This window comes from Haliotis asinina, chromosome 6 (genome assembly GCF_037392515.1).
Source record: "Haliotis asinina isolate JCU_RB_2024 chromosome 6, JCU_Hal_asi_v2, whole genome shotgun sequence".
Classification (NCBI taxonomy): Eukaryota; Metazoa; Mollusca; class Gastropoda; order Lepetellida; family Haliotidae; genus Haliotis; species Haliotis asinina.
This window is the reverse complement of record NC_090285.1, coordinates 7,573,256-7,590,450: the sequence shown is the minus strand read 5'-3', so window position 1 is coordinate 7,590,450 and position 17,195 is coordinate 7,573,256. Positions and strand designations below refer to the sequence as shown.

Below are 17,195 nucleotides of genomic sequence, written 5' to 3'. Positions count from 1 at the left end.
CCCAACATTGCTTCACAGTCTGACAGTGACATGTACCTTATTTGTACTCCCAGCTAGGTTATGGCTATAAAACTGCTACAATAGGGGTTAAAGTGGCTCACTCACTCACTCACTCACTGACTCATCCCACCCAGATGCCTTGTTGCATTGTATGCCACCTTGTCCTATAAACATGGTAACCACTCATATTATTACAGAAAAGAAAAGGAAACCTGAAGCAAAGAGTGACATCAGTGAAGGGAAAACCCTCTTTATCAGGTAACTATGGCTATGATGTGTGACTTTTCTCTTATATTCTTATGCTCTGCATCCTAATAAGCAGGATTGTTACCATAGGAACATGTTGAGATAGACACTGTTTATATTAGCCCAAGTAATTTGAATAAAAATGCTTCTCAACTTGATACTGAATTTGTTTTTAATATATTCTGTGACCACTCATGCAAGCTTTTGTTATATTTTTTCTTTTCTCTGTCTCTAGAAATGTTCCCTTCAGATGTGAGGAAGAGGACTTACAAGACGTTCTCTCAGACTTCGGCAATATTGTCTACTGTAAACTTGTGATGGACCCCTATACTCAACATCCGAAAGGTAGGACAATATTCAACCATCCAAAACTGAGGTCGCACCACTCAACACATCCTTAATATCTCCAGGGTATACGATCCGATGAAACTCCTCTACACCCTGAGTGCATTGCACTGCATAATTTTATTACCTCCCTTTTCTGGCTCCACATTCTGTTGGTAGCCAGTCAGCTGAGCCGCCATTACAGCTGAGCTTATCATTGTCAACAAAGATAGCAGTTGCAGCTGTGAAGGTTTGTACGCAGTGTGACTCAAATTTGGGAGAAATCATACAGACAAATTGATATTTAAAAATATTTATGCAAGAACTCCTCCTACTCCTTTCAGAGAATCTCTGCTTGGTTTGTGTTGCCAAGTTAAAATTGCAGCTGCAGCTAAAGGTTAGATTTGTCATTATGTAACAGTGCTAACTGCCAGTTGTTTGTTTACAGGCACAGCATTTGTCAAGTTTGACACGGTTGAGGAAGCAGACAAGTGCTTGGCTAAATCCAAGGACACCAGCAGGGTGAGTGGAAAACCATTGTGTGTTCCATGGCATATGGCAGTTGAAAATATGAAGCTTGAAAACATGCTGATTTTTAGATGTAAAAATGATAGACATACCAGTATTGGTGAAACAGTTTAACCAATCTTTACAAATTTTGGGTACCTTTAACTCAACAAAACTCCTCTACCATGACACATTCTCCTCTGTCTCTCTATCAGATTCTGTTGTCTGATTACTTTTGTCATAAGAAAAAGCATTCAAGTGAGTCCTTGTCTATCACAATAGCAACATTATACAACTTTGTGCAGGTTGTAAATGGCATTTAGAATATGATTCAGGTTCTCATAATGAGTACGTAAGTATGTTGTGCAAGGTTTGGATGTAGATGTAAATGCGTAACTGTAATTTGTGTGACATATATACATGCCACCTGGTTTCAGGCTGGATATAAATGTATATAGATAATTACGGGTGCCAATGGCTTAGGTTTGTGTGATACAGTCTTACTGTTCTGTATGTGTTTGTGTGGATCGTGAGTTCAAATCTGTTGAGTTTGGTTAAGAGTTTGGCCTTTGAGCTGACCATTAGAATCAGATGGTAGTTTGATTTATGGGTTGATAACCACACTGATAACAATTTAAAACACTTGCCGCAAGTTCACAGTGTAGGTACCTAGACAGTTCTCCCGGTCACCTGCAATAGGAGACAGTATTTGTGGGTTGCAGGATGGAGGCATCACCATAATGGACCGGCCACTGGTCATCTCACATGCAGTCAGTCGGAAGGAAGCTGATGATTTGATGGACAAGGAAAAGAAGAAGGAAAACCAGCTGGACAAGAGGAATCTGTTCCTTGTGAGAGAGGGCTGTAAGTGAAGTCAGTCACCACTTTAAGACACTCGGAGATGATCCTAGATTTGATGGATGTAGTTCATCATCCTTGTTTTATATCAGTTCAGTAAGGACCAATACTCTGTACCTACTGAACTGCTGTTTGGTATGGAATTCATTGTCCTTAGATTGAGGCCTTAACTCTCAGACTGTCTCTGTCGTATAGTGACTAGAGCATCCACACAGAGAGCAAAACGTTGCAGATTCGATCTGAGGTTGTGCCATACCAAAAGTCGTTAAAATATGCTACTTGTTGACACTTCACCGCTGTACCCGTACTTGATGTAATGGAGTGCTGACACTAAAACCCTTTGGCTTACTTTTTTGTCGACTTCAAATGTATTCCCGGGCTTCAAATACTCAATTACACCCGGAAATTGGCGAACACATGAATGTTTATCTCCTAAATGGGCCACAGATATGTATTCATAGAATGGAGACATGATGGTGATAATATGGCTGATCAAGGCTGACATGAATGATGGTTTCTTCTAGCACTAGTTTTGTAGTTTGAAAGTAGTTTTGATTTGATACTTTTTTATCAGGACATTCGTGTAAACAAGAGTAAATGGCTTTGGGTTAGGGTTTATTCAGAAGCTTACGAATACCTATTTTCTTCAATTTTGAATGGACAGTTGTAAAACATGTTAACATATAATTTATAAAAGACAACTTTGTCTTAAACACACGACATCATACAAGTATTTGCCATGTCTGTGGCAAAGCAACCAGTGTTGCTCTATAATATTACCTCAGTCATTGTTGACTGTGGTGCTGTAAATGTCATTGATTGCAAACCAAATGGCTGTAGTGTGATTGTTTACTGACTGTATGTTGCAGTGATTCGACCAGGCACACAGGCAGCTGAAGGTCTATCCAAGGCGGATCTTGACAAAAGAGCCAAGGTAGATAACTCCATTCCTCATGTGCGAGTTCATTAATGGGTCCAACAACTCTGGCTGAATAATAAGAAAGCCCTTTTGAAGTAAACTGAGCTATTACGATTCCAAACGTTGGTCCTGAAAGCACTACATGCCTTAAATTGCCAGCTCTCTTTGTAACAGGAACAGTGACACCACTACTAAGGATGACAGGTGCTGACAAACTAGTGGTACGGATCATGGGTATCAGTCCACACAGTTGGACTAGAATGTCACAACACCAACAGTCTTCAAAAATTTGAATTATGTCATTGATTGATTGGTAGACCTGAACAAATGATGTGTGAATATGTGAATACATAGGGATGCAGGGTTACAAGTCCCCAGCAATAGTATTAAGCATCAGACAACACACAAGCATATACTGTACCCTTTATGATCTGTAGATCGAGACCCAGATGCGCCAGAAACTGAAGAATGCAAATATCTTTGTGTCTTCAACTCGTCTCTGCATCCAGAACCTGCCCATTGCTATGGAGGATGGAGCGCTCAAACAGAAAATATTGGAAGCAACAGGAGTTAAAGCTAAACATATAACAGAGGCAAGTCTAATGCTGAGTAGTGGAAGGACAGTAGTATCATGATGTCATGGGATTGATAGGAAGATAGTATCTGAGAGTGACTGGATATAACCATGTGACTGCCATCATCCATAAGCACAAGGTTGTAGTAAAGCAAAACTTGGTTGATCTCTAATGTTTCTTATATCCTAGTTTGTAACATATGGAAACATGTTGGTCATTTTGGAGCTTGGTCATATGTAGCTATCCTTTTTTAATCTAAGTTTGAAACCGTACTTTGAATCTTCAAGTTCTTCTTCAGAATTTGAGGGTATCATTTAGAGTTTGTAGCTGTTCTTTTAAATCTATAGCTGTTCCTTTGTGACTTAGCTATTCTTTTAAATCTTGAATTGTCTGGTAGACAGTAGTTCTCCTTTAGAATCCATAGCTGTTCTTGTGCATCTGTAGCCAGCCTTAGCTATTAGCCTTATCAACATAGCTATCCTCTCGACAATGTAGCTGTCCTTGTGAGTCTGTAGCCAGCCTTAGCTATTAGCCTTATCAACATAGCTATCCTCTTGATAATGTAGCTGTCTTTGTGAGTCTGTAGTCAGCCTTAGCTATTAGCCTTATCAACATAGCTATCCTCTTGACAATGTAGCTGTCCTTGTGAGTCTGTAGCCAGCCTTAGCTATTAGCCTTATCAACATAGCTATCCTCTTGATAATGTAGCTGTCCTTGTGAGTCTGTAGTCAGCCTTAGCTATTAGCCTTATCAACATAGCTATCCTATTGACAATGTAGCTGTCCTTGTGAGTCTGTAGCCAGCCTTAGCTTATCAACATAGCTATCCTCTTGACAATGTAGCTGTCCTTGTGAGTCTGTAGCCAGCCTTAGCTTATCAAAATAGCTATCCTCTTGACAATGTAGCTGTCCTTGTGAGTCTATAGCCAGCCTTAGCTTATCAACATAGCTATCCTCTTGACAATGTAGCTGTCCTTGTGAGTCTGTAACCAGCCTTAGCTATTAGCCTTATCAACATAGCTATCCTCTTGACAATGTAGCTGTCCTTGTGAGTCTTTCTCTGTGTGTTTCATCCATATACTTATCTTCTTGTTTTTATACCTATGAATATTTTGTTTGCTGATTGACATGTGTTGTTTTTGTAGTGTCGGATCATGCGTGATGTCACAAGGGTGACCAACAAGAGCAAGGGCAAGTCTCGAGGATACGCATTTGTGGAATTTTCAGAACACAAACATGCTTTGGAAACTCTGAAGGCATTAAACAATTTGGTTCATGGTGGAAAGGTTAGACAGAACTCTCAAGTATGCTGTATTTTGTACCAGTAAAAAGACTTTACAAATGTGTTTAAAATGGCAGCCTGTCCAAGAAGGTCAGGTAGACAAGCAATAAGTTCATTCTTCTCTCCTGTCACTGCCTTTATTTGTGTTGACTCTCATCATTCTGATGTTCAATTTAAAGACACTGTTTATCATATATGTTTTTATGTTAGGTTTTCATTACCAAGTTGAATCTTACAAGTTAACTGGGAATCAGTCTATAAGAGAACTAGGTGTGAAACCAACTCACAACAAAAAATATTATGTCATTAACAAATGTATTCTAAAATTAAAAAGATTCACAAATCAATTCAAATTTAGTACTGAGGTATCACATTTCATTAATGAAATGTCCTCACGACTTGTTGCCAGACATCATTATGTTGTGTTTGTGGTGTGTCAGAGGCTGATCGTCCACTTCTCCCTGGAAGACCAGAGGATGCTCATGATCCGCCAGAAGAGGCTGGAGAAGATCAAGGTAAGTTGTTTTCTACATATGGCTTTTTGCTGTAGCCTACAGGAAAGGCATGACTGTTCCTTGTATCTGAATCTTACTTGTAATTCATCTGGTTGCATGGCTGAACCTTAACGATAAGCCAGTCATAACTCACTCACTCATTCACTCACACTAACTTGCTTGCACATTCAAACCTGCTCACTCATACCCAACCCACTTTCTTGCTCGCTCATTCGCATGTGTTTTTGAGGTCCAGATGATTTCACTTGTGTCAGTTGACATTGCAGACATGGACAAAGCCTGTAGCTGATGTACTGTATATTTCATTGGAGGAAAAACAAACAATTTTTATATTCTCCTGTGTTTCCACCCAGGCTCGTAAAGCTGCTGTGATGAAGAGGGATACCAGAGAAGAAAAACCAAATGAGGAGAGTACCGGCCAGAAGTCTGCAAAGTCTGTGTCAGTGAAACTGGGGCATGTGAAGGCCAGTGCCATCAGGAAGAGTGAGCAGGACCTGATTGCCAGGAAACTGTGGACAGGTCCTAAAGGACTGCCAACTCATGCAGGGGCAAAAGTCAGGCACAAGCCCAGGCAGGGTCAAGGTCAAGGTCAAGGTCAGGGAAAGAAAGAGAAGAAGGACCACATTGTCAAAGGTCAAAAGAGGCCAGCATCATCTGTTTCTGAAAAGGTAATAATTTTTGTTCTAAAACTATATTGTTTATGATCAATATGGCACTATTATGGTTAGTTTGGATCCTTCATTTCAAGAGGAGCTTTAGTATTCTTGACGAAATGTAGTGAAACAGATAAAGGAAGAAACCATGATACTTGCTCAATGCAGATTTGGAGCTCTGGAGGCTCAGCAGTATTACTGGGGTAGAATAGACCTTAAGCAACGTATGCTTGCCATAAAAGGTGACTGTGCTTGTTGTAAGAGGCGACTAACGGGAATCGGTTCGCAATTGCACAGTTCAAATCTCATGTTGTTGATCACTGGATTGCTTGATCCAGACTCGATTATTTACAGACTGTTGCGATATAGCTGGAATATTGCTGAGTGTGGCATAAAACTAAACTCACTCACTCACTCAATCAGCAGTATTGCAAAGTGCATTTATAGGTGCAGAGTTGCCTCCCTTTTGTATGCCAGATACAGCCTGTTATCAAGGGTTCAAATCGGGGTTTACGCCGATTATGTTTCCAGGTTTGCCAGTGCCAAACCCATGCTCTTGTGATGTACAGCCTAAAACTTAGGGCTGACCCTAAATGATATCATTAAAATACTGTTCACAGTCGGGTTTGCCAACACCCTTGCTCGCTCCATGGAAGTGATGCTTTCATCTGTCATGCAAGAGTGAAGAAAGTCACTTTCCTTGATGCTCCTCGGGGCGGTGGGCTAGCCTAGTCGATAAAGCGTTCGCTTGTCATGCCGAAGTCGGCGGTTCAATTCCCCACATGGGCACAATGTGTGAATCTCATTTTCTAGTGTCCCCTGCCGTGATATAGCTGGAATATTGCTAAAAGCAGCATAAAACTAAACTCACTCACTCATTGATGCTTCTCAACCTTATTAGTGTCTTCAGTTACACAGAAACAAAATCATTCCTTATAAAGTGTCAATCATTGCCACCTTGTCAGTTATTGTAGAACTTGGAAAATCCAGGGTTTGGCTGGTCCTGTGCAAATTTGTGAATTTTCTATTCACTGCTTATCATGACACATAGTTAGGGATGAACGTAACATGGCTGCCACCTTACCAGTTTTTCTTGAAAAAGATAAGCAAAGCAGTATGAAAAGATTGGCAGCAATGAATGATCCTATTGGTTGTGGGTTGTTACATAATCTCTCACTTGATCTGTGTGTTTTACCATGTGTTTTAAGTTGAACTTCATTTGAATATTAGATATATAGAGCTTTCATAGGATTCAGTCTTTGGTATGCTCTGATTAGAGATTGTACCAAAGAAATCTTTCCCACAGTGCAGCAGAAACACAGAAAAGCCGACATTAATCATCGAAATAGAAACATAATCATATTACGTCACTACTGAAACAGTAACCTGGCAACAAAAGAAGATGAAAGTGCAACATTTCGTATCAGCGAATTTTGACTTATGCATTACGATCTAAACTTCTTTGAAATTTCAGAACAACCTTGAATTGTATTGTATATATCGAAATAGTTGGTGTCAATGAATTCATACGAATGGAAGGTAACCTCGACAAGTGTGCACACAAGAATGATAATGATAAATGCCAAATAACTCAACCGAAATTACTTTTTAAAAGGGAATCTTTTGTCTACGCTAAAAAATGTCAACATGTGGTTGAAACTTCTCATCCGTGTGCACATGTGCAAAATCATGATTGCACGCTTTTCTTTTTCCTTATCCACTTTTAGCGATGTAAAGTGGCTGTTTTTTGTTGTTTCTGCTGTTGCACTAGCCACGCTTATCGAAAAGTGGTCTATAAATGTCCTTATCAGTGGATCTGTATGCATTCCAGTATGCACCTGTATGCATGCTCAACTCCATGGGGAGTATACAACCTATGCTGCTTACAGGATCAAGATGGTTTTTGCATCCATTTCACATATCAGGTCGTCATTCCCTGCCTGATGAATACAGGCACAACTGACCTAAGTGTGAGGCTGCATGTATTAATGGTGGCCCAGTTATTTAAATGATCGAAGATTGGTGACAGAAACTAAGTGACCAGCCTCTCATAATCGAACACGAACAATTTTAGGACACTTGTTTGCATTAACAAAATTTTTAACAAGGCTGTTTTTTTCTGTGTTATTAAATTTACATTTCTTAAGCACTGTAAGGTCATTCCAAGTCATTAAGGACTCCAGGAATTTTTTGTTCCTATCATACCATTTATCATTTACAGATGTGAAATTTGCAAATGCCTTTGTGTATTTCAAAGCACACACAAAGATCTATATGTTGTTTTTTTTCTCTATTTCTTGTGGATTATCAAACATAACCAGGAAAATTTGAAAAATGACACTAACTAATTATTTTTGATGACTGATCAGTCTTAAGGACCAATCATCAATTATGAGGTTTTAACCTATTCCCAACACTAGTATATACATATTCATATATCAGCAATCTACCCTTTTACAGTTGTAGGGGGTTGTTTTGAGTGTCTAGTGTAGATGTAATTAGTTTTGAGTTGGTCATGTGTGGATTTTTTCATTGTTTTCTTAGCAACAATGTGTCTCTCAGGGACAGAATTGAAATACTGTTGATACATGTGAGCCTTGAAAACTGCAACATCTGTTGTGTATTAATTTCAATATTTCTAATAAATATGAATTCTATATCTCATAACTCACATCAACCTAATTTTGGACTAACTCACTTTCAGAATGATAGAGTTATGTTTGAGGTGGCTTTCTGCAGTCACTGACCTAAGCAGGGTTCACATTTAACATGGAGAATTTCTAGAACACTTCTGAATTATTCATGCATGGTGGGTGATTGCAAGCAATTGAGGTACAAATGAACCAATATTCTGCACATATATTCTTGACATAAATGTTTACAGATAACATCAGATGAATGCGGACATTTTGGGGATACACACAACCACTTGTTTGTCAGAAATTAGTGAAAATCTAGAGGAACTGGTTGTTTTTTACTACAGTAAAATATCTAAATAAGATGTTTTATGCGGTTCATCTGTGCATAATGGAACATCTTAAAATCAAGTCATCAAATGATTTCAATACTTCACCTGCCTTCAGCACCACAAACTTAAACGTTGCAGAATACCAAAGTCTGTCTAACAGTCCTTGAAGCAGATTATTTTCCCTCATGCCTTGCCCTCCCTCCAGTGCTAAAGACCTACATAAAGTAAGTCTAGATTTCCTCCGGTTCAGAGTCTTCCTATCTCTCTAGGCCTCTTCTTCAATGTATTTGTTTATTTGTCAAAATTATAAATATTCAGTGACTAAGCCTTAATTTACAGACTACCTCATAATATTATTAGTAGCAATGACAATGGGTAATCTATTATTAGAGTGAAGGTCACTGGCCCATATACAGAGGTCAGTATATGTTTTTATACTAGAATGATGCATAATTTAGCACATGATTTACATTGCATTTTCCGAGTGTTAATAAAACGCTGTCTGTTTTGTAACTTTGAGATATGAGATGTACATTTATATAGTTTTTCACTAAACTCACATCGTTCAAAGAAAGGAACATCTGATTTATACATTTATGCATGAGATTACAGATTTGGGAGATAGAGGCGTCTTTTGTTCTTGTAAAAATTACATGTTAGAATAAAAAGATTTATCTTCAGTTGCAAACTGCAAAGAGGGCATAAATGTAAACGTAAATCTAACAACAGCTATCTTCTTCATTTTATTGTCAAGCTAGAAAGCCCCATTCTCATTCTTATAAACATGTTGTGCTGTTTTCACAGTGTTAAAGGCAGCGTGCAAAATCGTTTCCAAATTATTCATGCTAGTTACTAGTCCACAGAATAATTAAGTAGTTCAACATCTGAACGTAGACACAGGTTTTTATCATTACGCTGCTAACATAATCAATTTTGTCTGGCCGTAATTGTGCATGATTTTAAAGTGTAATGTAACTTAAGAAGTCGGTAAGGGTGATGATTTATTAAATGAAAATTCACTGGCCAGTTGGGCCAGTGATAGTAGAGATTTACTGGCCAGACTGGATTTTAACAGCCACAGCTAGTGGACCAGTGGCTATTTCACATGCTGGTTAGAAGGTTGAGATCATGTCAGATTCAATAAGGCTTGTAAACTTGTGTATATGTTGCATCCAAAGCTCTAGATTACATGTCACCAAATGCTTTCCCATAGACTTCTCTAGTAACCTTATATTTTGTACAAAAATATCCAGGCTATCAACAGCCATTCCATGTATATAGGGGTACAGTCTGGCCTTTAAACTGAAATGAAACACAAATTCTGTTCCTTTTGTCCCTCTATTCCACACCAAATGTCATTTGCTTGAAAATGTCAGTGCACACATAAGCATAAGTCATGGTGATAAAAAATGACAGCACTGAATACTTAAAATTGTTGTCAGTTTTAATTACTGGATGGATGTGCTTTTAAAACACATAAACATTTTACACTATTTCATCCAATCACAGCTGTCCCAGACCTCTGTCCGTTTGAGTTATTTCCATACGGTCCTCGCTTGGGGAGCACGTGATTCTGAGTTAGTGTAGTATAGAACCTGTATAGTACTGGCCCAAGATAGATGATACGTATCAATTGCAGCTTGTTTAAACAGTTGAAGAGGAACAACTGAATTACCAACACAATAGGGAATTCATACCATTCCAGAGCCATGGGAGAGCAATAAAGTGCATACAACAGAAGCATAGGTTTTGTACCACTGTTGTCATAGTACATACATGTATCATAGACTTTCTGTGGGATTCTAACACTGTGCATTTCAATAGTGAGGGAGTGAGTATGTTTGCTTTTAGCAATATTCCAGCAATATCACTGCAGGGGATGCCGGAAATGGGCTTCACACATTGTACCCATGTTGGGACTCTAACCCGGGTCTTTACAGTGATGAGTTAACGCTTTAACCACTAGGCTACCAGTATAGTTTAAGTCGGTGTTTTATGCAGTGACAGGCTGCATTTATACATAAAGTATACCAGCCACATTCTTCCATATACCATTCCATTCTGTGAATATGCAGTTGAATTACCATTATCTAGACTCATGTAAGAATGTCAAGTTTTGATTGGTCCACGTGACTCTGATAAAATACCGTGTACATCCATCACGATACGCGAGTGGGAGTATAAAAGTCGTGTACTCCCGCTACAAAAGTCTTATCACCCCGCTACGCCTCGGTGATGACGCGAAGTGAGAAAAGCGTGCATCGACAAGCCTTTAGTAACATGCGGTGCATTGAGGTAGCATTGAGGCAGCAATGAAACATGTTCTGTTGCGTGTTTTTGAGTTTTGATCTAGTGAAAACATTCAGCTAGATAAATGCATTATCACATCATGTCTAGGGAAATACGGGGTTTTATCAGTCCCGAGTAAGGTTGTATTCTCCGGCTCAGGGAATACAACCTTACTCGGGACTGATAAAACCCAGTATTTCCCTCGACACGATGTTGTTATATTGTAGTCCCAGTGTGAAGGGGACATAAACAAACTTCGATGGGTACATCAACCCATGGGCCCACAGGGACCAGTGAACAATATTGTTTATCCTACCGAACACCTCAATTTTAATTTTGAATTGTTTGAAGCATGGATACAAGATTTTGCAGACGACAAGAAAAACAGATTTAGAGTTACTTCAGTGCCATCAATTTGCATTCAATGTTATTTGAGATGAAAAATTTGCTACCATGAAGTGCTAGATGAGTTCGGCATTCCCAGCTGTGTACGTACGAGTGTAACTCGCTTGTATATGGGTTACGTTGAAAACAATAGAAGAGTGAGCAGCCAATCAGAAAATGACATTTATGTATGCGGAAAGATAATAAAATATGTTCCCCTTGAACATCCTTGTAACAAACTATTTTCTGGCTCTTTCCCACAGTTATAAGGAAGTGAAATTAGTCGACCCCCCCGAGTTCATTTGACCACAGAGTACTGTATTATAGATTTGCATGGACTGTGTAAGATATAATTGTTTTATATTTTGTATGATAGATTAGTGGGCCGATTAATTTGTTTCAAGGATCCATACAATGCTTACAGGATGTATGAGTGTAGGAATGGTGTACACATGGAATCATTTGACAATTCTTAAATTACTGGAGATTTATGTTACTGGTCAAGAGACGGTGGAGTAGCCTAGTTGTTAAGTGTTCGCTCGTCACTCCAAGAACCTGGGTTCAATTCCTCTCATGGGTGCAGTATGAGAAACCCATTTCTGGTGACCCCCTTTGTGATATTGCTGGAATATTGGTATAAGCACCATAAAACTAAAATCAGTCACTCACAGTTACTGATCAGATTTACGTTATTAATCCAATCAGTATTAATCAAATATTTTTTCTGTGTCCATTTTGTCATTACATTTATGAGTGCTGAACCTACATTTTAGGTTGTGTAAAACCCTTCAAGTACCTAAATTCCTGCAACTATGAAGATGTTTGGAAACCATTTCAGACAGCAAGAATTAGCTACAACAGTTAACGTCATTCCAGTGCAGTTCTAACCATGTCAGGGTTCTTAAGTTTCTGGGGGATGTCGATGGGATTGTTGATTTAACTCAGCTTTTGGAAACATGTGACCCCTTAACTTAATGCATCCAGCATCTGCCTACAAGTTCCTGAATTGCATGCAGGGAGATTGTTGGCAGCACTCTGTTGAAGGTCAGGGGGTATTTGTGTGTGTGTGTGCTGTAACAATGTAGAGTCAGTGTGATCGGTTACAGCTGGCCTGATCCAGGACACAGGTGAGAGGAGAGGGGTAATCACTCAAACTCAGACAGTTTTATTTAGGTACAAGACGGAACCATTAGTCAACACTAGAAAACCTTCCTGTAGTGCTTTTAACATAGGCAGTATTTAGTAAAGCATCCCAACACTTACAGTCTGGTGGAGAGTCTGTTTCCATACACCAAACATAGATCAACAACTCAACTACAGTGGAAAGTTATTGGAACATATGGCCTGGAGATATCGAGGATTGGGTGGCTGGGCATAACTCAGTATCCCAACCACTCTTGACAGGTCTGTGGGGTTCCCATTACATTGATATTTAACAGTTACACGATAACTGGAACCTGTGCAAGTGTTCCAATAATTGCAATGGTTGACTGCATTTACAGATATATGTCATATAATACATGTTTACAGGTATCAAAAACCTCGGGAAGTCATAAAATTTAGGCAAGTGAAATGTCAATGGACACTTGCATGACTACTGACTTCCTGTTGGTTCACGTCAAACAGAATTTTACATTAGATTCACATTTATTCTCTGACGTAAACATTGTTCACTGTTTGTGAATTATATGAATAAAATACAATAAGAAGGAGACCTTCCTTGTGACAAACTGTGTTTGCTTGTTTGGGCAGTAGGGTAGTCTAGTGGCTACAGTGTTTGCTCATTACGCCAAAGGTCCAGGTTCAAAACCCCACATGAGTATGGTGTGTGAAGCCGGTTTCTGTCGTTCCCGACAAGAATATTGCTGGAATACTGCTCAAAGTGGCTTAAAACCAAATTCATTCATAATAACATAATAACAGGCATTCAATAATAACATAATAACAGATGACCCTTCTTCATGTTGCAGAGTTTGGAAACATGTCAGTTAACTACTGAGGGTGATTTGTTTGTATCAGGATTCTTGTAGCAATATTTAAGTTACAGAAAATGAAAACATTGTGCATATTTTTCCTGTTAACAATTTTGCCAGCTGTACAAAATGTTCACCCATTTTTGACATTCTACACCAAGAAAACCTATTAGCTGCAGTCTTAGGAAACTTGTTTGTAAACTGTTGTGATGGGAGATTTCTATATTTCTGGATTGTAAAAATATTTAAACAGCAGGTCAAAAATATTTTGTGTATTTTTTTCTTTTGACTGTTTAACCATCTGTGCCTTGTTCACTTATTTGGTTTTGGGAGAATGTTAAATTCAGTCCACAATGAAGAGTTGTGTTTTGATGCTATCGTTGTTATGGGATGAGTGTGTGTTGGGGCAGAAGGATTGGGAGAAACAGGTAGAAGATAGGCATATGACTGCTGTAGCAGGCAGGGCCTGAAGGTTTGTTGTGAAAGGAAATCGAAGTCACTCATATCAGCTGCCTCATCTAGATTCTCAAGCTTTCTGTGTCCTAATTGTTTCTGTGCCAAAGGAAACACTTGTTGGCAGAAGGTTCACAGGTGTGCAGGTGCTGGGGGGAAGTGGAAGGTAGTCCGAGAGCTTCACCTGTCAATCTAGTGCTCAGCTAGTGATCTACTGACTGTGGGTTTGAATCCAAGATCTGATTGACCTGATTGTTGTTTGTACTCGGTTGATCGGCATCATACATGTAACTGTCTTTTATTCTCCAGTTAACTTACGGCACAATAGAGGCAGTGTGGTAGCCTGGTTAAAGCCTTGCCTTGTGATGCTGAAGACCTGGCTTTGATTCCCCACATGGGTACAATGTGTGAAGCATATTTCTTGTGTACCCTGCTGTGATATTGCTGGAATATTGCATAAAACCTCATTCACTCACTTGCTCTCTCACTCTCTCACTCATTCACTCAGTATTTTGTGTCCTTTTTTCCCTAAACCTTAGTTTCACCTCCATTCTACACCATCTGTGCTTACTTCTCCCATTAACAGCATACTGCCACTCCATTCCTGATGTCCACCATTGTTCCCTGACATGCTACTAGCGTAACAGATTAAGGGGTTACATACATGGCAGCAGGGTGTATTTATACAGGAGGTCTGGGTTCAGTTCCACTCCTAGGTACTGGATTGTTACTAAACTTACGCTGTAGGTAGGCTACTTCCAGACACGTCCAAACCTCCACTTGTACACACACTGGGGTCCACCTGACACAGCACCAGTCACTTTCTCTCCCCCACCCCCTTGGGTACAGCTGCACTCTCCTCCTGCGGCCCACTTCCAGAAGACACAGCACCAGTCACTCTCTCTCCCCCAACCCCTTGGATACAGCTGCACTCTCCTCCTGAGTCCCACTTCCAGAAGACACAGCACCAATGTTCCCAAGCCTTCTCTGCTACTATCTCTCTCTGTCCAAACAGAGGTGTGTGTTCTGTCAGACATCCATGTGGCTGATTATGTCTCTCATCACCGCTCAAACTGGCAGAAATATTTTGACTGCAGCTAACATCCATAGTTTTCAGTAACTGCCCTCTGTTAGAGGTCATTGACCTTTAAAGGGAGGGTCTTGTTACACGTTCTCATGGCTGATAAATACCATTTGCTCTCCTTAGTTTCCTCCAGATATTTCCCTAGTGGCAATTTCCACAAACACTGAGAGCTTGGAACATGATGTAACATGGACTCCGACTAGAAGACAAAATGCCAGACATTCTCAAAATGTTTGTCCTGCTGATCTCTCATTTACAGCTGAAAATAAGCCAGTCCTTATTTTGTGAATTACCTTGAGATTCCTTAGTCTGTTCATGGTGATAGTCTTGTTTCAAACATGGCTGCTGGGTGGCCATTTGTAATTCCAACATGTCTGTTGAAGGGCCAATTTGATAGTTTCAAACTACTATTTAACAATGTAAAAGGTGTTAATTTATTAATGTCATTGTCTGTATTATTAGGAACAACATGTTTTATATATTTTCACTTCTTATTTACTTTTTAATGCTGTTGAAAGAGTTAATTTTACTTTTTCCTTCCCAGTGTCCACAATATTCAAAAATGTTTTGTTGCAAGGCTATGGGCAAATGGTACACAACCAACAACAGGTCTGTCAAAAAGGAAAAGTGAATGAATGATGAAATAAGCGTCCAGACGATTTCGTCATCTGTTGGCAAAACCCCAGATTCATTCACTGGGTTATGGAGTCCCTCTCCCAGTTCCTTGCACATTTTGTAGGAATAAAACCATGGAAAATCTCTTGTATAAACCCAAGAAACTTTTTTTATCAGGTTTAAGCCAAAATAAAATGTGAGTTGTAAAATCATGCAAGTCTTTGCAGTTTAATCATGTCATTCACTCTGGTATCCCTGCCATGATATTGCTGGAATACTGCTTAAAATCATAGTAAAACCATACTAGCTGACTCACTCACCCACCCACCCACCAATCAGTCAGTTTTTTATCTCTGCTTCCCAATTCCTATCTCTCTTGCTTTCTTTCAGAAGAAGATCTCTATCTCTATCAGTCCCTGTACCTCCAATCTTCCGCCCACTCACTCTCCCCAGATATTTATGTTAAACAGGCTTGTCAGGAATGAAACAGAAAGTGCTTGCACGTATGTGTTGTGTACATATAATAATTGTATTTACAAGCAGTATACATGTCGTGCTGTTCCAGAACATAGTCACAACAAAGTTTGTTATTTGATTGGACAGGTATGCACACTTAACTAATTTTTGACATACTTAAGTGTCAGATATACATGGCTTCCCTGTACCTAACGATGTTCACAGACAAAAACATTATGAACACTCACCTCCCTAAACTTGTAAGACCCAACTTTTCATATTAGGGTGGTCACTTTACATTTTCTTACATATCACAGTTGGATATGAGTGAAGGAGATGTGCCAGGTTTAATTATACAGATTTATACTATCAAGAGACTTGACATTTTGTGGAAAGAATGGATGAATGAGTTATCAGTGCTTTTAATCATATTTGAGTTCATTTCAGCTTCATGTTTTCAGTGGTTACAGTTTTGGTAAAATCCTTGAACACAGCACATACTAGGGCAAGGCACATACTAGGGTTCACACCACGATGACAGGATTCAGCGAACACATTGAAGTAGTTGATGGAAGTTAGCTTTCAGTGAAATAATGAAGCATCAATAAACTTAATATAGTCATCAATATAGTTTGTACTGTTAGTTTGGCGCTTTTGAACTGAAGGAGATATAACTCCAAGTTTATCATATAAACGACAATATTAAGAACAAGAGATTCATGAGCTTCTATGTAGCCCTCCCTCCCAATCCCAGCCTCAGTTTGTTTAGAGATATTTGTATGAAAATCAGTATTCAGGAAAAAATCAAATGTTCTTCGGACAATTATCTGAATGTATTAAGTGTTCAAACTTTTGAATGAGTATGCTTAGAGAATTTACTCTGAAACACTGTATTGGAGAAAAAATCTAACGAGAAAGTTGTTCTGCACAGAATTATCTGAATGTAAGAAATGCACAATGTTTCTTTACCAGCGAACCAGTGAGAAGAAAAGTTCCTGCCTAATTAACTGCTCAACTAAGTACTGGTGCTGTTTGGAGCTAGTGCACTGGAAAGTCATAAACAGCAGCTGCAGCTAATCACAATCCCTTTGCTAA

General features: G+C 39.2%; 1 protein-coding gene across 1 annotated transcript in view; it reads left to right on the top strand.

The window, feature by feature from the left end:
* The window catches only part of LOC137286202 (RNA-binding protein 28-like), a 43,440-nt gene that overhangs the window by 11,244 nt on the left and 15,001 nt on the right, over positions 1-17,195 (top strand). Inside the window, exons 12-20 of the mRNA XM_067817918.1 lie at positions 198-258; positions 482-591; positions 1,019-1,092; positions 1,800-1,941; positions 2,805-2,869; positions 3,292-3,447; positions 4,574-4,714; positions 5,151-5,225; positions 5,579-5,893. Coding sequence (XP_067674019.1) covers positions 198-258; positions 482-591; positions 1,019-1,092; positions 1,800-1,941; positions 2,805-2,869; positions 3,292-3,447; positions 4,574-4,714; positions 5,151-5,225; positions 5,579-5,893 — 1,139 coding nt within the window. The remainder of the gene's footprint in view (positions 1-197; positions 259-481; positions 592-1,018; positions 1,093-1,799; positions 1,942-2,804; positions 2,870-3,291; positions 3,448-4,573; positions 4,715-5,150; positions 5,226-5,578; positions 5,894-17,195) is intronic.